At 45.0% G+C, this 27044-nt stretch overlaps 1 protein-coding gene across 1 annotated transcript; it reads left to right on the plus strand.

Annotated features, from left to right (window-relative positions):
* Window positions 1-109: 109 nt before the first annotated feature.
* LOC140730059 (uncharacterized) lies at window positions 110-26244 on the plus strand. Its single transcript, XM_073050201.1, has 3 exons — window positions 110-213; window positions 21901-22387; window positions 25886-26244. The coding sequence occupies exons 1-3, from the start codon at window positions 150-152 to the stop codon at window positions 26052-26054; spliced, it is 720 nt and encodes a 239-aa protein (XP_072906302.1). The 5' UTR covers window positions 110-149; the 3' UTR covers window positions 26055-26244.
* The last annotated feature ends 800 nt before the right edge of the window (window positions 26245-27044 follow it).

The following is a 27044-nucleotide window of genomic DNA, read 5'->3' on the forward strand; positions in this document are numbered from 1 at the left end:
CTCTTAACACGTCGCCTCCCACATCGCCGAAAGCCGGACTACTCCCTCCCGGGACCGCTTCACCACCCCACCCCTCCCCCAGGTGCCCGCCCCCTGTGTCTGAGAGCGGCTTCACTCTCAGTGCGCCGGGCAGGTCTTGTCCCGGCAGAATGGCTGCGGCGCCGGGTGAGGAGGACTCGCTGTGGGAGCAGTGGATGTCGGCGGCGGTTTACGGTGAGCGGAGCGCTCCGGGGGCGACCGGGGACACAGTGGTAACTGGTTCAGCGTCGGAGTTCACCTACTTTCCTGTCCCAGTTACCACGTTTGGCTGTAGTACGGGGGCGCTCTAGAAACGTCCATCGAGCCAGGTAGTAGTTAGTGGAAAGGTAACGGCCAAACTTTTACGTGTAGGATGCAGTTCAGCGATTGAGTTACGCCGGCGAGGTTCTTCGGGCAACATTTTCTAATTTTTTTTGTCAGATTTTTAATTTTGCGATTTATAATTGTCCTATCAGTGCTGTAAATCACAAGAGTTTGCGGTTATTGTCCCACCTGGGTCAGACAGGTTTCCAGTCTTCAATGGGGAGCCTTTATTTTTCCGGAATTTCTCGGTCTCCCCAGCCTGGCTCTTTGCGCCCCTTCACTCCTTTGTCTTGTATGCCAACATCCGATTTACATTCTCGGCATTGCTGTGTTACGAGACTGCGACTTCTGATGAGCGTCTCTCGGGGAAACCCGCCCAGTTTCCCCGGTCCCGCCGTTATCAGTGAGGAACAAACAGGATACTGCTAATTAAACACACGAGAGATTCTGCAGATGCTGGAAGTCCAAATCCGACACACAAAGTGCAGGAGGAGCTAAGCAGCATTATGGAAATGAATGGATGGTCAACGCTTCGGGCCGAGACCCTTCATCAGGACCAGAAAGGAAGGGGGAACATGCTAGAATAAAAAAAAAGGGCAGGAGGAGGGGAAGGAGGATAGCTAGAAGATGATAGATGAAGTCAGGTGGGTGGGAAAGGTAAAGGGCTGGAGAGGCAGGAATCTGATAGGAGAGGAGAGTGGACCATAGGGGGAAGGAGGGATGGCAGCAGAGGTGAAGGTTAGGTGAGAAGAGGTAAGTGGCCATAGTGGGGAATGGAAGGGTGTGGGGAATTTTTTTTTACCAGAAAGAAAAATCGATGTTCATGCCATCAGGTTGGAGCCTATCCAGATGGAAATTAAGGTGTGTCTCCCCCACCCTGAGTGGCCTCATCGTGTTGAGGTGGCAGAGTAGTTAGCACAACGCTTTACAGTACCGGTGACCCGGGTTCAATTCCCACTGCTGTCTGTAAGGAGTTTGTACGTTCTCCCCGCGGCCGCGTGGGTTTCCTCCGGGTGCTCCAGTTTCCTCCCACAGTCTAAAGTCATACCGTCTGGGGGCTAATTGGTCGTCGTAAATTCTCCTGTGATTAGGCTGGGATTAAATCGGGGGGTTGCTGGGCAGCACAGCTCAATGCCCATATTCTGCACTGTATCTCAATATTAAAATGGTCGGCCTTTCGGAAGATCCATTTTTGGAGAATGGAGCAGACGTGCTCCACCTCACGTCTGGGTAACTTCCAACCTGATGGCAAGAATATCAATTTCTCCTGGTTAAAAAAAAAATCTCTCTCCCTTTCTTCTTCTCCTACCTCCCACTCTGTCTTCTTACCTCTTCTCACCTCCCCCGGGTCCTCTCCTCACCTATCAGATTCCCTCCTCTTCATCTGTCTTTGCCTTTCTCACCCACCTGGCTTCCCCCGTCATTTTAAAGCTAACTGCCTTCCCTTCCCCACACTCTTTTATTCTGGTGTCTTCCCCCCTTCCTTTCCTGTCCTGAAGAAGGGTCTCGGCCCCGAAAGGTTGACTGTGTATTCGTTTCCATAGGCATTGCCTGACCTGCTGAGCTCCTCCAGCATTTTGTGTGTGTGTTACAGCCACACGGTGGTAATATTCGGCCTTTAATTTTTTTTTAATAAAGTTAGAGATAACTTGGTAAATGGAAATCTGAAGCAGTAACTAAAACACTGGGAATGCTAATCAGGTCAGGCATCGTCTGTGCTGAGAGGGCGCCACTGTGGCGTAATGGTTGGCACGGTGCTTGTGGGGTTAGAGTTCAATAATGATGTCCTCTGTAAGAAAGTTTGGAGGTCAGGCGTCGTCTGTGAGGAGAGGGTGTTACTGTAACACCCCAAGTGCCGTGCCAGCCATTACGCTAGAGTTCAGTTCCGGCGTCCTCCGTAAGAAAGTTTGTAGGTTCTTCCCGTGAGCACTTTGATTTCCTCTGGGTGTTCCAGTTCCCTCAGGGTCAGTAGGTTAATTGGTCATTGTAAAGTATCCTGTGATTAGGCGAGGATGAAATGGTGGGTTGTTAGGCGGTGCAGCTCATTGGGCCAGAAGGGTGTGTTCCACACTGTATCACTAAATATAAATAAATAAAAGCAGAATTAAAATTTCCTGAACATCAGACACATGGAGACATTTCAAGGGCATTGCTCGTGTGTCCATTCTTACCCTGTTTTCACCCCTCCGCTCAGTGTGTGGTGTGCTGTTGCAGTGTGAAATGCTGAAGACCGAGAACCCCAGTAACATTAATCCATCAGCAACATCCCAACTTCGACCTGAACAGTTGAATCCAAACTTGCTGCATCTGGATAATCACCTGGAGTTGTCATCTGGCCAGTGTCAGGTGGGGACGGTCAATGTCAGTGGCCATCCAAAGCAGAAACATCTCTCCCTCTCCCTCTCCCTCTCCCTCTCCCTCTCCCTATCAATGAAAATAAATAAACAGTCGACGTTTCGTGCCCAGACCTTTCTTCAGGACTGAGAAGGAAGGGAGAATATTCTGGGAATAGTTCACAAGGTGCAGGTTAGATATGTACCACAGAGGAAGAAGTTCTCAAATGGCAGGGGTCGGCAAGCATGGCTGACAAGGGAAGTTAAGGACCGCATAAAAGCCAAGGAAAGGACATATAAGTTAGGAAAAGTAAGCTGGAAGTTGGATGACTGGGAAGTTTTTTAAAATCCAACAAAAGGCAACTAAAAAAGCTATAAGAAGGGAAAAGATGAAATATGAAGGCAAACTAGCCAAAGCAGGATACCAGAAATCTTTTCAGTTATATAAAGAGTAAAAGGGAGGTGAGATCACTGGGGGTTGGATCACTGGAAAATGACGCTGGTGAGGTGGTAATGGGGGACAGGGATAGCGGATGAACTTAATACTTTGCATCAGTCTTCACTGTGGAAGACACTAGCAGTGTACCAGATGTCTGTGACTGTCAGGGAGCAGGAGTTAGTGCCATTGCTATTACAAAGGAAAAGGTGCCAGGCAAACTGAAAGGTCTTAAGGTGGATAAGTTACCTGGACCAGATGGACTACAGCCCAGAGTCCTGAAGGAGGTTGCTGAAAAGATAATGGATGCATTGGTTATGGCCTTTCAAGATTTGATTCTGATTCACTTGATTCTGGTATGGTCCCGGAGGATTGGATAATTGCAAATGTCACTCCATTCTAAGAAGGGAGGAAGGCAAAAGAAAGGAAACTATAGGCCAGTTAGCCTAACCTCAGTGGCTGGGAAAATGTTGGAGTCTAGTATTAAGGATGAGGTTTGGGATACTTGGAGTCTAATGATAAAATAAGTCGAAGTCAGCATGGTTTCTGTAAAGGAAAATCTTGCCTGACAAATCTGTTAGAGATCTTCAAGGAATCAACAAGCAGGGTGGACAAAGGAGAGGTAGTGGATGTCACTTGCCTGGATTTTGGAAGGCATTTGATAAGGTGCCACACATGAGGCTACTTAACAATATAAAATCCAATGGCGTTACAGGATAGATACTGGTGTGGATAGAGGAATGGCTGACAAGCAGGAGGCAGCGAGTGGGAATAAAAGGGGCCTTTTCTGGCTGGCTGCCAGAGGCTAGTGTTGTTCCTCAGGTGTCAGTATTGGGACCGCTACTTTTCACATTGTTTATCAATGATTTGGATAATGGAATTGATGGCTTTGTAACAAAATTTATAGATGATACGAAGATAGGTGGAAGGTTAGGTAGTGTTGAGGAAGCAATGCGATTGCAGCAGGACTTCAACAAATTGGAAGAAAGGGCAAAAAATGGCAGATGGAATATAGTGTTGGGAAATGGTCGATAATGCATTTTGGTAAAAAGGACAATAGTGTGGATTATTATCTGGATTATTAAATGGGAAGAAAGTTCAAACATCGGAGGTGCAGAGGGACTTAGGAATCCTCGTGCAAGACTCCCAGAAGGTTAATTTACAGGTTGAGTCTGTGGTTAAGAAGGCAAATGCAATGTTGGCATTCATTTCGAGGGGAATAGAATATAAAAGCAAGGAGATAATACTGAGGCTTTATAAGACACTAGTCAGGCCTCACTTGGAGTATTGTCAACAGTTTTGGGCCCCATATCTCAGAAAGGATGTGTTGTGATTGGAGAGTCCAGAGGAGGTTCACAAGGATGATACCGGGAATGAAGGGTTTAACATATGAGGAGCCTTTGGCAGCTTTGGGTTTGTGTTCACTGGAATTCAGAAGAATGCGGGGGGGGGGGGGGGGGATCTTATTAAAACCTATCAAATGTTGAAAGGACTAGATAGGATGGATGTGGAGAAGATGTTTCCTATGGTGGAGGTGTCCAAAACTAGAGGGCACAGCCTCAAAACTGAGGGGCTTTAGAACAGAGGTAAGGAGGAATTAGGGAGCTTAAGGTAAAATAACCCTTAGGAACCAGAGAGCACAATATGATTGAGTTCAACTTGAAATCTGATAGGGAGAAAGTAAAGTGTGATGTGGCAGTATTTCAGTGGAGTAAGGGAAATTACAGTGGTACGAGAGAGGAGTTGGCCAAAGTAAATTGGAAGGAGCTGCTGGCAGGGATGTCAGCAGAGCAGCAATGGCATGCGTTTCTGGGAAAAATGAGGAAGATGAAGGACATGTCTATTCCAAAAATTAAGAAATATTCAAATGGTAAAATAGTACAACCATGGCTGACAAGAGAAGTCAAAGCTATTGTAAAAGCAAAAGAAAGGGCATACAACAAAGCAAAAATTGGTGGGAAGATAGAGGATTGGGAAGCTTTTAAAAAAAAAACTACAGAGAGCAACTAAAAACAGCATTAGAAGGGAAAAGATGAAATATAAAAGCAAGCTAGCAAATAATATAAAGTGGATAATAAAAGCTTTTTCAAGTATTTTAAAAATAAAAGAGAAATGATAGTGGATATAGGACTGCTAGAAAATGAGGCGAGAGAAATAATAACGGGAGGACAAGGAGATGGCTGATGAACTACATGAGTAATTTGCATCAGTCTTCACTGTAGAAGACATTATCAGTGTGCCAGATGTTGTACTGTGTGACGGAAGAGAAGTGGGTGCAATTACTGTTACAAGAGAGAAGGTGCTGAAAAAGCTGAAAGACCTAAAGGTACGTAAGTCACCCTGGGGTTCTCAAAAAGGTAGTGTTAAAGATTTTGGTGGCATTAGAAATGATCTTTCAAAAATCACTGGTCTCTGGCATGGTGCTAAAGGAATGGAAAACTGCAAATGTCACTCCACTTTTTAAGAAAGGAGGAAGGCAGCAGAAAGTAAATTATAGGCCAGTTATCCTGACCTCAGTGGTTGGGAAGATGTTAGAATCAATTGTTAAGGATGAGATGATGGTGACACAGGACAAGATAGTACAAAGTAGCATGGTTTCCTTCAGGGAAAATCCTGCCTAATGAACCTGTTGGAATTCTTTGAGGAGATTAAAAGTCAGATAGATAAAGGGGATGCAGTGGGTGTTGTATATTTGGACTTCCAGAAAGCCTTTGACAAGGTGCCACACATGAGGCTGCTTACTAAGTTAAGAGCCCATGGTATCACAGGAAAGTTACTAATATGGTTAGAGCATTGGCTCATTGGTAGGAGGCACCAGTTGGGAATAAAAGGATCCTTTTCTGGTTGGCTGCTAATGACTAGTGGTGTTCTGCAGGGGTAGGTGTTGGGATCACATTTAATGTTGTATATAAATGATTTAGATGATGGAATAGATGGCTTTGCTGCCAAGTTTGCAGATGATATGAAGATTGGTGGAGGGGCAAGTAATGTTGAGGAAACAGGCAGGATGCAGAAGGGCTTAGACATTAGGAGAATGGGCAAGAAAGTGTCAAATGAAATACAATGTTGGAAAATGCACGGTCATGCACTTTGTTTGCAGAAATAAATGTGTGGACTGTTTTCTAAACGGGAAAAAATCCAGGCAGAGGGAATTGGGAATCCTTGTGTAGAACACCCTAAAGGTTAACTTGCAGTTCAAGTCGGCGGTGAGGAAGGCAAATGCCATGTTAGCATTCATTTCAAGAGGTCTAGTATACATGAGCAAGGATGTGCTGCTGAGGCTTTACAAAGCACTGGTGATGCCTCACCTTGAGTATTGTGAACAGTTTTGGGCCCCTCATCTTAGAAAAGATGCTCTGGCATTGGAGAGGGTTCAGAGGAGGTTCACAAGGATGATTCCGGAATGAAAGGGTTATCATGCAAAGCACGTTTGAAAGCTCTAGGTCTGTATTCGCTGGAATTTAGGAGGATGGGGGGAGGGGGGGATCTCATTGAAACTTTTCGAATGCTGAAAGGCCTAGACAGAGTAGATGTAGAAAGGATGTTTCCCGTGGTGGAGAGTCTAGGACAAGAGGGCACAGTCTCAGAATAGAGCACTACCCTTTCAAAACAGAGATGCGGAAAAATTTCTTTAGCTAAAGGGTGGTGAATTTGTGGAATTTGTTGCCATGTGCAGCTGTGGAGGCCAGGTCGTTGGGTGTATTTAAGGCAGAGCTTGGTAGGTTGTCTGATGTCCTGGAATGGAAAGGAACAGATTTGGTGGAGGTGAAGGAACTGAGAAAAGGGAATAGCGTTTTTACAGGAGATAGGGTGGGAAGAGGTATAATGAAGATAACTGTGGGAATCATGGGTTAGTAAAAGATGTCGGTTGATAGAGATGGAGACAGATCAAGAAAGGGGAGGGAGGTGTCAGAGATGGACTACACAAATTTAAGGGCAGGGTGGAAGTTAGAGGCAAAGTTGATTAAATTGATTAGCTCAGTGTGGGTGCATGAAACAGCACCAATGCCGTTGTCAGTGTAGAGGAGGAAGAGTTCAAGGAAGCATTACCAAATAACGCTTTGAACAAGGACTGTTCTATGTAGCCAACAAAGAGGCAGGCATAACTGGGGCTCTTGTGGGTGCCCATGGTTACCTTTGAGTTTGGAAAATTGGGAGGAGCTGGAGGAAAAATTGTTGAGAGTGAAGACCATTCTGCCAGACAGACAGAGGAGGGTGGTGGTGGAGAGGAATTGGCTGGTTCTTTTGTCAAGAGAGAAGCTGTGAGCTTTGAAGCCTTCTTGATGGGGGATAGAAGTGTATGGGACTGGACACCCATGGTGAAAATGAGGCAGTCAGGGCCAGGGAATTGAAAGTTAGAGGGGAGATTGAGGGCATGAGAAGTGTTGTGGATGTAGGTGGAAGGGACTGAACCAAGGGGGATGGAATGAAATCGAGGTATGAGGGCACGACTTCAGTGGGGCAGGAACTGGTCTACCCAGACAGTTGGTTTATGGATCTTGGGCAGGAGGTAGAAGCGGGCAGTGCAGGGTAAGAGAACTATGAGTTGATGGCAGTGGATGGGAGTTCTCCAGAGTGGATGAAGTCAGTGATGGTGTCGGAGTTTTCTGATTGCCCAGAGTGTGGTCTTCTTCAAGGGGTATGTTATGAGGAGGTATCTGAAAGTTGCCATCAGGCCTCAGCAAGGCAGGTGTCAGTGTGCCACACTGCAACAGCACCCCCTTTTGTCTGCAGGTTTGACGGTAAGGTTGGGATTGGTGGAGGGATGTGAGTTCCAAGGAGATGAGGTTTGAGGAGCAGAGAGGAGTGCTGAAGTTGATGTCTCAATGGCCGTTCGAGAAGAAAAGATCCAAAACGAGCAGAGAACCAGAGCAGGGTGTCCAAGGATAGGAGGAGAGTTGAAGAAGGGAGAAGGGGGTCGTCTGTGCGGCGTGTGGAATTCTTGCCAGAGAAGTGAGCTCGGACACAGAGGTGATGAGAGAAGAGCTTAACATCGTTGTGGGCGTGAACTCACTGAGGTCTGGGTGAAGGGTGACGAAGGTGAGCCCTGCCTCAGAGAGGAGAAGGTCGAGGGAATGTTGAGGACATGGCAAGGATTAGAATTGGGATCAGAGGGGTGGAAGAGTGTTGGTGGCGCCGGAGGAGAGAGGGATGTTGGGGTGCTCAAGGAAGGTGGAGTGGGAGGAAGATAGAGGCTCCGAAGACCCATGAGGTTGTGGTGGGGTCTGTAAAACATGGGGTTGGAGAGTGGTGGTGGGGGAAGGGAAGACTGGGGTCCAGCAGCAGTGAGTAAAATCTTGGCCTAAGGGTCAAGGTCCAGGCTGAAGCTGGAGCTAGAGGCCAGGCAATTTGCAGCCTGAAGGTATCCGACGTCATAGGAACTGGCATTGTCAGTGGTGGAATCTAGGTTCTGGATCTGCTCCAGGACATTGGAACCAGTGTTGGCAATAGCAGAGTCAGAGGCCCAGGGCCATTGGGGTCGGGGATGGAGTTGGCATGATCCATGATCTGGGGACGTTGGATGGATTTGAGGTCCAAGCGGGAGGTAGCAGGGATCACAATCGGGGGGTGTCCAGGGCTATTGGAATCTGAGTTGGAGGTGGCAGGATCTGCAGTCTGGAGATGGGTGATCTTGTGATGCTTACTGGATATGAGGAAGGTGAAGAACTGGCGGTTGAAGGTGTGGATCCAGCAGAGGATCAAATGTCACGGAGGTCCATGACAGGTGGAAGCCTGGAGCTGTGGCAGAGACTGAGACAGGGCCACCGGTTATCTCCGCAAAGCGGAAAGAGTGGCGCGTAGAATTCGGAGGGAGAAGCAGTCAATTTTACCCGAGTACCCAGGATCCTCAGTGGGTCCAAACTGGAACACTTGAAAATAGATCTGGAAGCCATGTGGAAGAAGATGATGGTGAAGACAAGCTTCCAGGAAGGATATGTGGCTACGGTGGCGGGCCTGGGTGAGCACATGTTCGAAGAGTTGAGGGGAAAAGAGATCGCCAAGGGGGAGCAGTGAGAGAGGGTGTCACTGAACTCCCATCAAAGAGAAGATTTAAACTTCTTCAGGGAGGGCACCTCTCAAAGAGACCTTGCAGAGGAGCAACAAATCATAAGGAAAGAAATTCTACAGATTCTGGAAACCTGAAGTAACACACCCAACATGCTGGAGGAACTCAGCAGGTCAGGCAGCATCTATGGAAATAAACAGATGATGTTTCAGGCTGAGACCTTTCCTCAGGACTGGGGAGGGAGGGGGAAGATGCCAGAATAAAAAGGTGCAGGGGGAGGGGAAAGTGATAGGTGAAGCCAGGTGGGTGGGAATGGTCACGGCTGGTGACCGTCCACCTGCTGGAGCTGACTGCTGGGTCATTGCACATTTTATTAGCCAGGAGGTTGCAGAAGTTAATCAAAGAAAGTTGTTTGCAAAATAAATGGGTGTGAGGCTTTGAAAAGTGAAGTTGAGAGTTGAAGATCTGAAATGTTCCTGTCCAGGGTAGCAGGGCCAGGGAACACTGTACGATAAGGGATTTTAAGGCTCTGCTCAGGAAAAAGGAAGCATGGGTCCGGTACAGGCAGCTGGGATGAGGGATGATCTTGCAGAGGTATATAAAATTATGAGGGACATAGAAAGGGTGAATGCACACAGAGTCTTTTTTCCAGGGCTGGGGAATCAGGAACTGGAGGCACAGCTTTAAGATGTTGAAGGGAGAGATTTCATTGGAACCTGAGGGCAATTTTGTCACCCAGAGAGGGGTCAGTGTATGAAACGATTTGTCAGAGGAATCGTTTGAGGCAGGTGAGCAACAATTAAAGTGTGTGTAGTTGGAATGGTTTAAAGCTATATTGGCCAAATGTGGCCATGTGGGACCAGCTTGAATGGGAACCTTGGGAGACGTGGATTAAGTTGGGTGAAATGCCTGTGTGACTCTGTAACTCCATGAACACATTGACCTTGGAGAGCATTCTGACAGGCTGCATCACTGTCTGGTATGAGGGGGGGGGGGGGGGGCTACTGCCCATGACCGATGTAAGCTGCAGACGGTTGTAAATTTAGTCAGCTCCATCTTGGACACCAGCCTACAGAATACCCAAGACATCTTCAGGGAGCGGTGTCTCAAAAAGGCTGCGTCTATTATTAAGGACCTCCAGCACCCAGGGCATGCTCTTTTTTCACTGTTACCATCAGGTAGGAGGTACAGAAACCTGAAGGCACACACTCAGCGATTCAGGAACCGCTTCTTCCCCTCTGCCATCCAATTCCTAAATGGACATTGAATCTATGAACACTACCTCACTTTTATATATTATTTCTGTTTTCTGCACCATTTTTAATCTATTCAATATATGTCTACCATAATTGATTTACTTATTTATTATTATTATTTTATTTTTTTTCTTCTATATTATGTATTGCATTGAACTGCTGCTGCTAAGTTAACAAATTTCATGACACATGTCGGTGATAATAAACCTAATTCTGATTCTCACCTTCAACCTGGGATGTTGACCAGGAGGAACCAATGGAGCCGGGACATTAATTTAATTCAAATCCTTGATGCATTTTTAATAATTTTAAACGCCTGACACTCAAGAAAAATAAAGCTCATGTAAATAATTAAAGGAAAATAATCATTTAATCAAAATCTTAGAAATACTTTGAAAACATTAAACTAATTTTATTTTAAAACATTCTGACCAAGATACCTGATTGAAATGTTTCGTAGTGACTATTCCCTAATATAACACTGAGGAATCCCAGCAAGAGTCCTTGCCCAGAAACAAGGCATTTGAACATAGAACATAGAAATTTACAGCACATTACAGGCCCTTCGGCCCACAACGTTGTGCCGACCATGTAACTCTGGAGACTGCCTAGAATTACCCTAACATATAGCCTCTATTTTCCTAAGCTCCATGTACCTATCTAAGAGGCTCTTAAAAGACCCAATTGCATCCGCTTCCACCGCTGCTGCTGGCAGTGCATTCCGCACACCCACCACTCTCTGTGTGAAAAACTTACCCCTGGAATCACTTTGGTACCTATCACCTTAAAACTATGCCCCCTCATGTTAGCCATTTCAGCCCTGGGGAAAAAGCCTCTGACTATCCACATGATCAATGCCTCTCATCATCTTTTACACCTCTATCAAGTCACCTCTCATCCTCTGTCGCTCCAGGGACAAAAGGCCAAGTACACTCAACCTGTGTTCATAAGGCATGCTCCCCAATCCAGGCAACATCTTTGTAAATCTCCTCTGAACTCTCTCTATAGTATCCACATCCTTCCTGTAGTGAGGTGACCAGAACTAAACACAGTACTCCAAGTGGGGTCTGACCAGGGTCTTATATAGCTGTAACATTACCTCACGGTTCTTGGACGGTTGATGAATGCCGGCGCATCGTACGCCTTCTTAACAGCACTGTCAACCTGCACAGCAGCTTTGAGTGTCCTTTCAACACGGACCCCAAGATCTCTCAGATCCTCCACACTGCCAAGAGACTTACCATTTATATTATATTGTCTTTAAACTGCACCTGCCAAAATGAACCACTTCACACTTATCTGGGTTGAAGTCCATCTGCCACTTCTCAGCCCAGTTCGGCATCCTGTCGATGTCCCGCTGTAACCTCTGACAGCCCTCCACACTATCCACAACACCCCCAACCTTTGTGCCATCAGCAAACTTACTAACCCACCCTTCTACTTCTTCATCCAGGTCATTTATAAAAATCACAAAGAGGTAGGGTCCCAGAACAGATCCCTGTGGAACACCACTGGTCACCAATCTCCATGAAGAATACGAATCATCTACAACCACCCTTTGCCTTCTGTGGGCAAGCCAATTCTGGATCTACAAAGCAAGGTCTCCTTGGATCTTCCCCAATAACTTGCCCATCACTGAAGTCAGACTCACTGGTCTATAATTTCCTAGGTTATCTCTACTCCTTTTCTTGAACAAGAAAACAACATTTGCAACCCTCCAGCCCTCCAGTGCTTCTCCCGTCCCTATTGATGATGCAAAGATCATTGCAAAAGGCTCAGTCATCTCCTCCCTCGCTTGCCACAGTAGCCTGGGGTATACCTCATCTGGTCCCGGTGACTTATCTAACTTAATGCTTTTCAAAAGCTCCAGCACATCCTCTTTCTTAATGTCTGTATGTTTAAGCATTTCAGTCCGCTGTAAGTCATCCCCACAATTGTCAAGGTCATTTTCCCTGGTGAATACTGAAGCAAAGTATTCATTGAGTATCTCCGCTACCTCCTCCGACTCCATGCACACATTTCCACAATTGCACATGATTGGTCCTATTCTCACACGGTTCATCCTCTTGCTCTTCACATACTTTTCCTTAATCCTGCTCACCAAGGTCTTCCATTGGCCCCTTCTGGCTCTCTTAATTCCATTCTTAAGCTCCTTCCTAGCAACCTTGTAATTTTCTGGAGCTCTAACAGCACCTAATTTCATGAACCTTTCATAAGCTTTTATTTTCTTCTTAACTAGATTTTCTACATACAGTACTTTGTACACCACGGTTCTTTAACTCTACCATCCTTTCCCTGCCTCAATGGAATATACCTATGCAGAACACCATGCAAATGTTCCCTGAACATTTGCCACATTTCTGCCATGCATTTCCCTGAGAACATCTGCTCCAAAGTTCCTGCCTAATAGCATCATATTTCCCCCTACCCCAATTAAATGTTCTCCTAAATTATCTGCTCCTATCCCTCTCCAGCACTATGGTGAAGGTGATAGAGTTGTGGTCACTACCTACAAAATGCTATCCCACCAAGAGGTCTGATACCTGACCAGGTTCAATTCCCAATACCAGATCAAGTACAGCCTCTCCTCCGGTTGGCTTCTCTACATATTGTGTCAGGAAACCTTCCTGAACACATCTAACAAACTCCACCCCATCTAAACCCCGTGTGCTAAGAAGATGCCAATCAATATCAGGAAAGTTAAAATCTCCCATCACAGTAAGTCTAATATTATTGCACCATTCCAGAATCTGCCTCCCTATCTGCTCCTCGATGTCTCTGTTACTATTGGGGGCTCAATAATAGAGTTATTGCCCCGTTCCTGTTTCTGACTTCCACCCATACTGACCCAGAATCAGAATCAGGTTTATTATCACCGGCATGTGACGTGAAATTTGTTAACTTAGCAGCAGCAGTTCAATGCAATACATAATCTAGAAGAAGAAAAAATAAAATAATAATAATAATACATAAATAAGTAAATCAATTACAGTATACATATATTGAACAGATTAAAAATTGTGCAAAAAACAAAAATAATATATATTTAAAAAGTGAGGTAGTGTTCACGGGTTCAATATCCATTTAGAAATCCGATGGCAGAGGGGAAGAAGCTGTTCCTGAATTGTTAGAGTGTGTGTCTTCAGGCTCCTGTACCTCCTCCCTGATGGTAGCAGTGAGAAAAGGGCATGCCCTGGGTGCTGGAGGTCCCTTAGAATGGACAACTGCTGCTACTTGGGTCGCTCCAGAGCATCCCTCCGTGACTTTCTGCTTTCCTGCAGCCTTGACACTATTCTTGATTAGCAATGCCACACCCCCATCTCTTCTGCCTCCCTCTCTGTTCTTTTTGAAACATCTGAAGCCTGGCACACTCAACAGCCATTCCTGCTCCTGAGACACCCAAGTCTCTGCAGTGGTCACAGCATCACAGTTCCACGTATTGATCCACGCTCCAAGTTCATCCGCCTTGTGTATGATAAAATAGACTCATCTCAAGCCATCAGGCTGAGTGCATCTTTGCTCTAACATCTGCCTATCCTTCCTCACAAACTCCCTACAAGCTGTCTCTACTTGTGCTCCAACCTCCCCAGCCTCTGCTTCTTCATGTCGGTTTCCACCCCTGCAAATCTAGGTTAAATTCTCCCCAGTAGCATTAGTAAGCCTCCCTGCCAGGATATTGGTCCCCCTTGGATTCAAGTACAACCCTTCCTTTTTGTACAGCTCACATCTGCCCCAGAAGAGGTCCCAATGATCCAAGAATCTGAGTCCTTGCCCCCTGCTCCAATCCTTAAGCCACGCATTTATCCTCCACCTCACTCTATTCCTATACTCACGGTTTCGTGGCACAGGCATCAATCCTGAGATTACTACCTTTGAGGTCCTGCTTCTCAGCTTCCTTCCTAACTCCCTGTCGTCTGATTTCAAGACCTCCACCCTTTTTCTACCTATGTCATTGGTACCAATATGTACCAAGACCCCTGGCTGCTCACCCTCCCATTTCAGGGTATGTGCTGAGAAACTTCACGAACCCTGGCACCTGGGAGGCAAACTACCATCCTTGTTTCTTTTTTGTGTCCACAGAATCGCCCATCTGTCCCCCTAACTATAGAGTCCCCTATTACCGCTGCCCTCCTCGTCCATTCCCTACCCTTCTGAGCCACAGGGCCACACTCAGTGCCAGAGGCACGACCACTGTTGCTTCCCCCAGGTAGGCCGTCTCTCCCCCAACAGCACTCAAAATAGAGGACATTGTTAAGGGAGACAGCCACAGGGGTGCTCTCCACTACCCGACGCCCTCCCTTCCCTCTCCTCACAGTCACCCACTTATCTGTCTCTTGAAGCCCCGGGGTGACTGCCTGACAGTGGCTCCTGTCTATCACCTCCTCACTCTCCCTAACAAGCCGAAGGTCATCGAGCTGCAGCTCCAGTTCCCTAACTCAGTCTCTGAGGAGCTGCAGCTCGATGCACCTGCCGCAGATGTGGCCATCAGGGAGGCTGGAAGTCTCCCAGACATCCAACATCCCGACACCCAGAACAGAAAATTGTCCTTGCAGTCATACCCACTATTCTAATGCGCTGAGCCCTGCGAAATGCTCCTTTTCCCCCCGACCTGTGTGAGGCTCTCTCTCTCTCTTCGAATCACCACATTTGCCCCTTGGTAGGCAAATTCTTTGACTTGCTTGCTGAGAGTTTGAGCTACTTGCCTTGAGAGCTGCTGGCCATGGCCGGGAATAGTTGGCTTCCTAACTCCGTTTCAGTCTCCACACATGCTGTTTGACCTGATGAGCATTCTCTGCAAGTTATATCTCCAATCCAGTCTCCCAGAGGAACTCAGTGGCTCAAGCGACATTGGTGGAGTGGAGAAGGATACCAGCATATTTTTGACCTGAAACATTTCGACCTGAAACATTGACAATTCCTTTTTTCCTCGCATGTGCTGCTTGACCAGTCCTCCTGATTGTAGAGTCTAACATCTGCCGTCTCTTGTGTCTCCAGTTCACTCTGAATGAAATTGCTAACTGATTCTGTCCTTCAAGGAGCAGTCTTCAGAAATGGGTCCCAAAAGTGCGAACAAAGGTTTTATTCTCGGGGGAAGCACTTGCCCCTAGTTTATTGATCACAATAACACCCATGTGATTTGCATGGGACGTTTTGCTGTTTCAAAGATGCTTTGTAAATACAAGATTTTGTTTTCTCCTCTTCCTGACTGAACACAGCTGAATGTACGTGGATTTGCACTCAGTCGCCATTTTATTTAATGCACCTGCTCAGCTGCTTGTTAATGCAAATACCTAATCAGCAACTCCATGCATAAAAGCACACAGACATGGTCAGAAGGTTCAGTTGTTGTTCAGACTGACGAGCAGAATGGGGAACATCTGTCATCTAGGTGACCTTGACTGTGGAACGATTGTTGGTAGTTTGAGTCTCTCAGAAACTGCTGATCTCCTGGGATTTTCACGGGCAGCAGTCTCGAGAGTTTGCAGAGAATAGTGTGAAATGTGAAAGAAAAGCTTCCAGTGTGTGTCTGAAAATGCCTTCTCGATGACAGAGGTCAGAGGAGAATGGCCAGACTGGTTTAAGCTGAATAGAAGGTGACAGTAACTCAAATAAGGACACATTACAACAGTGGTGTGCAGAAGAGCATCTCTGAAAGCACAGCATGTCGACCCTTGAGGTGGGTGGGCTACAGCACCAGAAGCCACACAGGGTCCCATTCCATTCCTCTCCCTAATAAAGTGGCCACTGAGACAGGCACAAAGATTACGAACCTGACTGGCTCACTGGGCATTAAGAGATTTGGTGGGTCAAATGTTGCACAGTTATGATGCAATTGCATTCTGTTTGTTAATAATGCAGCGCTAATGCGTCGTACACTGGTGGTGGTGTAGTGGCATCAGCACTGGACTTGGAGGCGAGTGGTCCCAAGTTCAATCCTGGCTGGGTCCCAGCCTAGACAGCAGTATCCATGTGGAAGAAAGGCCTGGCAATCTACTTCCGTATCTACCCTGTGGAAATCTACACTATCCATAGGGTCGGCAATGACTCAATGGCACTCAACACCTGTTGGGGTGACGGGGTGGTGTGACAAAGTCGCTCTAGTTCCATTTCTAACAAGACCCCTGTTCCACAGTAGCAGCACTCGCTGGCACCACCCTACACAGCCATAGGATCACAGAGTACTACATATTTTGCTGCATTCAAATGCCAGATCTAGTTGGATTTTATTTACACCAGGATAGATGGTTGAAGTTTTGAGGCCATTTTTAGGCTGTCCTTTCCTTTGCTGTTCTGCTCTATGCTCATTGGCGAAGCTACCAGCAGGGGGAGCTGTCTGTATTCTTTGTAAAAGATTAATTCATCACAGGTTAGGTACAACAGTACTGAAGCATGTTCATACCTGGAGTTAATTATTGCTGGTGACACCAAGTGTCAAAATACTGTACATAAACATGATACTTTACAGTTGTTGGAAATCAGAAACAGAAACAGAAAATGACAAAATATTACTCAGGTCAGGCTGAATCTATGAAGACGAAAATAGAATTAGCATTTCAGTTCACAAATCTTTCAACGCATTTGGGGATGATTAAAGTGGTCTTGATGGAGAGAGAAAGGGGAAGGGAAGAAGAGAACAAGTGGGAAGTTCTGTGAAATGTTGGATGGCAGGAGATACCCAAGAACAAGACGTAAAAATACAACGTGAAGTATATAGTATTGAAGGTTACTAAATCTTTCTGGGAACTTGCAGAGAATGATCATATGAAACTACCGGGGGTGCAGAATGAATGCTGGAAATCTGAAACTAAAACCTGTCTGCCTTGTTGGAAGTGTTGTGTCTTGAGTTGATGTTGAGCTTTACTGGAACAGAATATAGGGAGTTCATCCCTACTCCAGGATTACTCCCAGTACACATGCTAGTCAGGGCAGGAATAGGAAGATAATATGGTTGAATGGCTGGCTGAGAGTGTGGTGCAGGGAGCAGAGTTTCATATTTCTGAATCATTGGAAGCTCTTCTGGGGAAGTTATGACCTGTACAAAAGGATTGAGTTACATCTGAACCTAAGGGGGACCAATATCTTTGCGGGAAAGTTTGTGAGAGTGGTTTGGGAGGGTTTAAAGTAATTTGGTAGGGGACCAGCAGGGCTGAAGATGGGCAGTTGGTGTACAACTAGATGCAGTGTGTAGCAAGGCTGTGAAGAAGGACAGGTAGATGATAGGGCAGAAATATGGTCAGTGGGATGAGTTAAAGTGTAACGGGGGGCCAAAATCGAAAAAGGGTGACGAATACAGGACTTCAGGTGCTATGTTTGAAAGCACACTGTATATGGAATAAGCTAGATGATCTTGTAGCACAGTGAGAGATTGGCAGGTATGATGTTGTGGGCATCACTGTGTCGTGGTTGAAGGAAGATCATAGTCGGGAAATTAACATCCAAGGACACACCTTTGCATCAAAAGAGCAGGCAGATACACAGAGATGGTGGGGTAGTTCTGTTGGTTAAGAATGAAATCAAATTCTTCGTAAGAGGTGACATAAAACTGGAAGATATAGGATCATCGTGTGTAAAGTTAAGAAACTCTTTAGGAGGGTTTAAACTAATTTGGCAGGGGAATGGGAACTGGACTGATAGGGCTGAGGATGGGACAGTTGGTGTACAACTAGATACAGTGTGTGGTGAGACTGTGAGGAAGAACAGGCAGAGATAGGGCAAAACTGCAGTCAGTGGGATGAGTTGAAGTGTAACAGTGCTAAAATCAAAGAAAGGTGGCAAATGCAGGACTGAAGGTAGCAAAAATTTAGTAGGAAGTTAGAGGGTTGTAAAGCTTTTAAAAGCCAACAGAAGACAACTAAAATGTCGTAAGGAGAGAAAATAATATAAAAAGGATATCAGAAGATTTTTCAGATATATAAAGAGTAAAGAAGAGGCGAGAATGGATATCAGACTGCTGGAAACTGATGCTGGAGAGGTAGTAGTGGGGGACAAACAAATGGCAGATGAATCTGATAAAAATTCATGCTGGAAGAAACTAGCATTATGCCAGAAATTAGAGAGTGTTGGGGGGCAGAAGAGAGTATTGTTGCTACTACTAAGAAGAAGGCTCTTGGGAAGCTGAAGGGTCTGAAGGTAGGTAGGTCACTTGGACCAGATGGACTAAACCCCAGAGTTAGCTGAAGAGATTGGTGGAGACAGTAATGATCTTTCAATACTCATTAGATTTTGGAAAGGCTCTGGATGATTGAAAATTGCAAAAGTCACTCCACTCTCTAAGAAGGGAGGGAGGCAGAAGAAAGGAAATTATAGGCCAGTTAGCCTGACTTCAGTGGTTGGGAAGATGTTGGACTCCATTATTAATGCTGAGGATTTGGGGTACTTGGAGGTGCATTATGGTCCAATATTGGAAGTGTAATTTAATGTTATATGTCAATGATTTGGATGATGGAATTGATGACTTTGTGACCAAGTTTGCGGACGATACGAAGATAGGTGGAGAGGCAGGTGGTGTGAGGAAGTGTGCAGAAGGACCTACATAGATTAGGAGAATGGGCAAAGAGTGCCAGATGGAATATAGTGTAGCGAAGTGTATGGTTATACACTTGATTGAAAGAATAAGAGTGTAGACTATTTTCTAAACAGGGAGAAAATTGAAAAAAATAGAGGCGCAAAGGGTCTTAGGAGTCCTTGTGCAGGATTCCCTGAAGGTTAACTTGCAGGTTGAGTTGGTGGTAAGGAAGACAAATGTGATGCCAGCATTCATTTTGAGAGGATTAGACTATAAAAACAAGGTTCAATGCTGATGCTTTATCAAGTCAAGTCAAGTCACTTTTATTGTCATTTCGACCATAACTGCTATGTACAGTACATAGTAAAAATGAGACAATGTTTTTCAGGACCATGGTGTTACATGATGCAGTACAAAAACTAGACTGAACTACGTAAAAAACAACACAGAGAAAAAACAACTACACTAGACTACAGACCTACCCAGGCCTGCATAAAGTGCACAAAACAGTTCAGGCATTACAATAAATAATAAACAGGACAACAGGGCAGTAAGGTGTCAGTCCAGGCTCTGGGTATTGAGGAGTCTGATAGTTTGGGGGAAAAATCAATGAGACATCAGACCACACTTGGAGTATTGTGAGGGATTTTGGGCCCTTTATCTAAGTAAAGATGTGTTGGCATTGGGGATGATCCAGACGAGGTTCACGGAAATGATTCTGGGAATGGAAGGGTTAACGTAAGAGGAGCATTTGGTGGCTCTGGGCGTACTCAGTGGAGTTTAGAAGAATGGGGGAGGGATCTCATTGAAACCTATCAAACATTGAAATGCCTATATAGAGTGGATTTGAAGATGTTTCCTTTCCTAGGGGGAGTCTAGGACCAGAGGGTACAGACTCAGAATAGAGGGATGTCCATCTAGAAGAGATAGGAGGAGAAATTCCTTTAGCCAGAGTGTGGTAAAACTGTAGAATTTATTGCCACAGACAGCTGTGGAGGCCAGATCACTGGGTATATTTAAAGCGGAGGTTGTTAGTCAGGGTGCCAAAGTTTACGGAGAGTAGGTCTTCCGGTCTTATGGTCTAACAGTTTTGGAAGGTGAGGGCAAAGGTGGGAGTGGGAAAGGGATGGAGAATTAAGGTGACAGTGACTGAATCAAAGTGATCACATGTTCTGCATTTAACTCCCTGGAAGGCCATAATGTAAGCAGAAAATGTCAAACACTAAATTGTAAATGGCAGAATTATACCAGCTTAGATGGTGTGATGGCTTCCCAGTGGAAGGCTGAGAACTTGCAAAGGAAAATCTGTTGGATGTGAAGATTACAGAAGTGAAGAGTAAAAGAGGACATTTTTGACTTTGGGGAATTCCGAATGTTTGTACTTTTGAAAATGGATTAATCTTGAGTTTCTCCTGGGAGAGCTAGTATATATTTCTGGGGAAGCTGAGAATTTATTTTCAGAGCTCTTTTCAAACCACATTCGTTTCTTACAATAAACGCCTCCCTGAAGTTCTCCTTTTGTCTCAGGAGCTGAAAGGCCATTTACAGTGGGTGTATTAGTGCTTCTCTCATCACCTGGTGGGTGGTTTATTGCCACCATTTGCCATGTGTGTATTGGAAGAATGAAGATATCTATGCAAAAAAAACCTTTAAAATCAAAGTTCCTAAAAAAAAAATCTCATTTAAAATTACCAGCAATCAGCTGTTCTTTCTTCTTGGAAAAGATTGATTTTGGATACTTTAGAATATTCTGGTCATCAGTGAATTAAAAAGTAAGCAATGTCTACTTATCAGTAAGGATAGCGCCTGTCTTTGAACAGAGATGAGATTACCTGCTCTCTGCTTTGTACTTTGGACTCAGTGAGACACGACGTGCTTTGTTGCAATTGGCGCTGAGCAATGGGGCTGGTTACCTGATACCAGTTGAGAGAACAGCATCGTAACAAGGTGTGAACAACTGTCTCTGCCTCCCGTACAACAGTCTTAATACACCACAGGTGGCATCTTGCAGCCGTCCCTGACAGAAGTTGTCCAGTGACAAGCTGAATGGTGGTGACTAAGGGGAATTGGTCATATTTTTATATCTGAAGTCGTGTTTGTCTTTCGTCAGGGAAACGTAAAAGGAACTGAACGGTATAAAGGTTATAGTGTACTAAAGACTGATTGGATCAGCCATAGCCTGCTGGTAGCTTAGTACCATAAATTTACCCATTTCGCACTTGGCACAACTGAATTTAATCAGAATTTTATAATGAAAATGTATTTGGAAGTGCCAGTATATTCTCTCACTTACTTGCATGAGCATCTCTTCCCCATCTCAGACATAGAACAGTACAGCACAGAAACAGGCCCTTCGGTCCGCAAGTTAAACCAATGACACCTAAAATCCCTCCTGCCTACACGATGAGCACAGGCCTCCATTCTCTGCACATCCGTGCATCTGAATCTCTCACCACCGCCCCTGGGTGCACGTTCCAGGCACCCACCACTCTCATAAATATCTTACCTGCGCGTCTTTGAACTTACCCACGCTCCCTCGCTTTAAATGTATTAGATATTTTAACCCTTGGGGATAAAAGATCCGAGCTGACTATCTGTGCCTCTCAAAACTTTATTAATTTCAATCAGGCCCTCCCCCACCAGCTTGAGAGAAAACAGCCCAAGTTTCTCCTGATAGCACATCCAGACAGCACCCTGGTTAACCTCTTCTGTACCCTCTCCAAAGTCTTTGCATCCTTCCTATCATGGAGCAACAAGACTTGAAAGCAATACTCAAGATGTGGCCTAATTAGCATTTTATGAAGCTGCAACGTTAATACATTAATATGCACGTGTAAGTGTGTGATCGTCCCTCCCTTCATCCCTGTTACTGGGTCGCATTGTTACTGAAATGCACCAACTGCTACACAGCAAAAGCTATCTGATAGTAACCTCTGTATACACACTATGAGCGTTTTTATGAGTGTGGATAGACTGTGACGTGAAGTCGTTTAACAAATGCTTCTGTCGTTGCCATTCAGCTGTTCGCTTCTTTGGTCTGAATACCTGGAACAAGCTGAGATGGGGCAGCGAAGCAGAGGGGGCCTGGTCCCGCAAGGCACTCACACGGAGCAGGAGGTCCGAGGTTAATCTGGAAATGACTTGCACTCAGGATGAACAGGATGCACATGCCCCTCCTGAGCCCACAACGTATTATAATGCCATTTACGAGCTTCATGAGGGAGAGGAGAATAACAGTCAAAATCCACCATTTTTATGGGAAGATGAGTGCAATGCGAGAACAAATGAGCCAGTTAATGAAGAATTCCAGGACATCGATCAGGCCCCAAGGGGCAAGAAGCAGATTGTGCGACAGAACAGCATAATCACCACGCATGAAATCTACAAACACGACCTATGGTGGAGCAGTTCCCAACAATCTGTCCATGAGAGTGAGTCACCAGCACAGACTTCACACAATAAAATACGCAACAGCCAGAGTCCCAAGTCAAAGGATCCAGGACCGGGGTAAGCAAGCAAACACCACAAGCTTAAATAGCTGACTGAATCTGATTTGCTTTTGTCCGCTGTGGTCAGTTCTCCAGTGGCATGAGTGAAGGCTGAGAGCCTGAGGGTGGTGTTCCTGAACAAGCACCAGTGCTGAGAATTCTTGGTGCCGTGGATTCGTAGTCACAGAATCATTGCTACTTGTGTTTTCAGTAATCTTTATGTTTTTTAAATTAGAAATCCAGATGAAGATTCGATGCCCTTAAAACCTGTGTGAGACTTCGGTGGAGTACACTGCTTTACTCTGATAATCAGAGGGTGGTACAGCTCGGAAGCTGTCCACCTCACCCATGCTGTCTGTCCTAATCCCGTTTTCTTACAACTGACACATCCTTTTCCCTCCTATCTAAATACCCATTTAAATGCCCTTTAATTGGATCTGCCATCTTCACTTCTGTTGGCTGCTCTTTCCGGGTATTCCCCACTGCTTCTGGATAAAAATCTTCTCCCTTGGAGCTCCTGTAAATTCCTCCCTTCTCACCTTGAACCTGTGCCCTCTGCTTCTAGACTCCTATCTTGTGCCTTTCTTGATTTTATAAATCTCTGTAAGGTCAGCCCTCCTGCACTCCAGTGAAAATTAACCCATCTTATTCAATCTCTCTTTGGAGCTACAACCCTCCATTCCAGGCAACATTATGCTGAGTCTGTTTTGACACTCTCTTGTCACTGTGTGGGGCAAGTCATGTCTTGCTAACTTGACAGATTTTCAAAAAGGTGGCAGCGATGATTGATCAAGGTAGAACCGTGGATGCTGTCTACAAAGGGGTTTGACATAGTACTTTATGGTAGACTCATGCAGAAGATTACGATGCATTGGATCCATGGTTTGTTAAATACTGTGTCATATGATGTGGGTGATCATGGTCTTTGCATGGTGACTTGGCTATTTGGATCCAGAACTGGCATGCTCATAGGAGACAGGGTAGTAGCTGGTGGGAGGTCTGTGACTAGTGGCGCCTGTCGGTTTCCATACTGCTGTTTGTAATGAGGATGCATGGTTCAGCAAGTTTGGAGAGGAGGCTAAGGTTGGTAGTGTTGTGGATAATGTAGACGATTGCCGGAAGTTACAGCAGGACCTACATCAGCTTCAAATATGGGTGGAGAAATGGCAAGATAGAGTTTAATCTGGCCAAGTGTGGCAATGTTGAACTTTGGAGATCAAATGTAAAGGGATAGTGTACTGTAAATGGCAGAACCCTTAACAGTGTTGATGGGTTCTTGGGGTCCAAGTCTGTACCTTCCTGAAAGTGGTTGCACAGGTTGATACAATGATAAAGAAGGCACAAGGCATGCTTACCTAATCTATTATCTAATGCACTGTGTTCAAGAATCAGAAAGTTATACTGCAGCTTTATAAAACACTGTTTAGACCACATCTAGAGTAATTCATTCCATACTGGTTGTCCATTAAGGGAAGGACGTGGAGACCCTAGAAAGGATGCAGAAGATGTTTGCAAGTATCCTGTCTGGATTAGAGAGCAAGTACTATTAAGGGGAGATTAGACAAACTAGAGTTGTTTTCTCTGGGGCAGTGGCAGCTACCGGGAGACCTGATGGAAGTTTAAAATTTATGAGAGACATAGACAGGAGAGATATTTGGCATCTTTTCCCCGTGGTCAGAATGTGTAATAGTAGGTGAGGGAGGGGATAAGTTCAGAGAAGATTTGTGGGGCAAGATTTTGTACCCAGAGTGGTGGGTGCTTGGAATGTGCTGGAGTGGAGACAGTTCACCCAGAAGTGCTTATGTGTGAAGAGGAGAGAATGGAGGAATATGGGTGTTGTGTAGGCAGCAGGGATTCATTTAGTTAGGCATTTAATTACTAGTGTAATCAGTCTGGTAAGCATCATGAGCTGAAGGTCTGTGCCTGTGCTGTATTACGTGGTACTGCAGCCGCATTCCTTCCATTTCACTGTACACCACACTCCATCTGAAACAGTGCTTTGTGATCTCACTTCTTACACTCAGTGCCTTAGCCTGTGAACTCAGACGTACGTAATGCCTTTTTCACCTGCGTCATAACTTTCAGTGAGCTATAGACCTGGTCTGTCTGTACATCAATGCTCCTAAGATCCTTCCCATTTACTCTGTATATTCTACAAAATTTGACTTCCAGGAATGTATTGTCTCACACTTACCTGGACAGTCTTACACAGACACACACACACACACAAACTACACACACAGATACACACACACACACTCACACAGACTCACACACACACACATGCATGCACACAGATATGCGCACACACTCACACAGATATGCACACAGACAGACGCACAGACACACACACACTCACAGACGCGCACACACACAGAAAGTGTCACAGAGACAGACAGACAGACACACACACACAGACACCCACACAGACACATACCACGCACACAGCCACATGCATGCACACAGATATGCGCACACACTCTCACAGACACAGTCTCTCTCTCTCACACACACACACACAGACACATACCACGCATACAGACACATGCATGCACAAAGATATGTGCACACACTCTCACTGACACACACACAGTCTGTCTCACTGACACACACAGACACTCACACATTCCAACGACAAATATCCCAGCAATTATTTATTTTATTTTTATTGAGCTGCAGTGTGGAATAGGCCCTTTGAGCCATAGCGCCCAGCAATCTACTTTCTGTTCCTGGGCACTGGCGTTTCCATACCAAGCTATGAGGTAACCAGTCATTATACTAGTCCACTGTGCATCTATAGAAGTTTGTCAAAGTTTTAGATGATGTGTTGAATCTACACAAACTTGTAAGTAAGTAGGAATATGCTTTTGCCTGATTTATGATGACACTTATGTGCTGGTCCCAGGACATATTCCCTGAAAAGAATTGTTACTGATCATCTCCACCCCCAATCCCTTAATGAGGACTGGTTCATTGATCTCCAGCTTTTCCTCCTACAGTCAATAATCGATCAGTGCTTCAGTTTTGCTGACATTGAGTCAGAGGTTGTTGTTGTGGCACCACTCAGCCAGATTTTCAATCTCCACCTCTATGCCGACCTGTCACCACCTTTGATTCAGCCAACAACCATGGTGTCTCTAGCAAACTGAAATATGGCTTTGGGGCTGTGTTTTTAAACCTTTCTCTTCTAGTTCTGGAGAAGGGCCTTGACCCTAAAGTGTTAAATTTGTTTCTCTTTCTATAGTTACTGCTTGACCTGATAAATACTCCCAATGTTTTCCTTATTTTTTTGTTTTCGATCTGTAGTTTTTATTTTGAAGTATGGCAGTGCTGGTATGTCTTACTCCACTTCAGTAATTTAAGTCAATAGTCCTGAAATTTGGAAACAAATTACAAATACCAATGCTGCTATATCACTGGGGATAGAGGACAAATTGAACCTCCACTTCTGGTTCACTGTCTTAGTTCTTCCGAGTCAGTGGTTACTCAATAGCGCTCTAACAATTTTGCCCTGCAGATGGCGCCAGACTTCAACCGACTTCAGAGCAGGGAAAATCCAAACAAGTGCCAAATGTCTGTGGTCACTTCTCTGCATTGGTCTAAATTGGGATAGCGTGCTTGATAATTCTTCGGCTGAAATGACGTTTAATAAAGATGGAAATCCTCAAATAAGAAGGACATTTTAAAGAAATTGCAAAGTATATGGTAATTCTAAAGTATAGTTTTAACTGAACTAAAAGAGAATTAAAAAATTAAAATGTTGTGGTTGACGGAGGATTTGAATTAAGTTAAAATTCTATATCTTTTGATTCATTAAATTCCCAGGCCTTACACTGTTTGATGCAACAAACTATTCTCGTTGATATTTTTACTTGACTGGAGGGTCTAACAAGAGAAAATTAAATAAATTGTAAAAATTGTGTAAGGAGTTTTCTTTTATAATTTTGTTATTTTAGATCTAATTGAGAGCAATTTATTTTCCATAGAAAATATATGTCACAGCGTTTCATAGACACTTGGGCTGTAATTTACTGAAAGGGCAACAGTAATACCATGTTATTCCTGTCATACTTGGGCCGAAGTTGTTGATGCTGTCTGTAAAATATTTAAGGAACCAAGCACAACAAGGTGGGCCAGAATAACAAAGCCCAGGCAGAGGGCAACTGCTGGAAGTTCTACACTGAAAGAGATAACTCATGGGACTCAGTTTAATAACTCATTAAAAGTCTAGTCAAATAACAGACTTTAAATTGTTCTGAAGATGGGGGAGGTGAGGCTGTGTGGATAAATCAGTCTACCAGTGACGAGATTGAGAGTGACCACAGCAACTAGGGCAAAGTAGTAGGAACAAATCTTGGTCCTGAAGCAACTTTAAACACAAAGGCATGGCCCACTCACAACATTGAGCTCACTCATATATCTGCCGCTTCAAGTGAAGTTTATTGTCGTGTGCGCAGGCACTGTAGGGTACTGGTTCAACTCAAACCTGTTTCAGCAGCATCACTGACACGTGGGTGCAGGCAACACACTGAATATAAATTATAGAATTATAGTGAAGCGAGAGAGAAGAATCTACACAAACAAGACCTTTGTGCAAAAAAAGACAATCAGAGGCAATCCAGAGGTGGTCTATAGTGTTCCCTTGTTGAGTAAGGTTGTGGTTGTGCAGGTCAGCT

Source organism: Hemitrygon akajei, chromosome 7, assembly GCF_048418815.1.
Source record: "Hemitrygon akajei chromosome 7, sHemAka1.3, whole genome shotgun sequence".
Lineage (NCBI taxonomy): Eukaryota > Metazoa > Chordata > Chondrichthyes > Myliobatiformes > Dasyatidae > Hemitrygon > Hemitrygon akajei.

What these genes read in the sequence shown, in the direction of transcription:
- LOC140730059 (XM_073050201.1), top strand. Translation starts at nt 150, where the DNA reads ATGGCTGCGGCGCCGGGTGAGGAGGACTCGCTGTGGGAGCAGTGGATG. An exon ending in GATGTCGGCGGCGGTTTACG is followed by an intron (nt 214 to 21,900) that starts GTGAGCGGAGCG and finishes GTTGCCATTCAG; the next exon opens with CTGTTCGCTTCTTTGGTCTG. An exon ending in TCAAAGGATCCAGGACCGGG is followed by an intron (nt 22,388 to 25,885) that starts GTAAGCAAGCAA and finishes TTTGCCCTGCAG; the next exon opens with ATGGCGCCAGACTTCAACCG.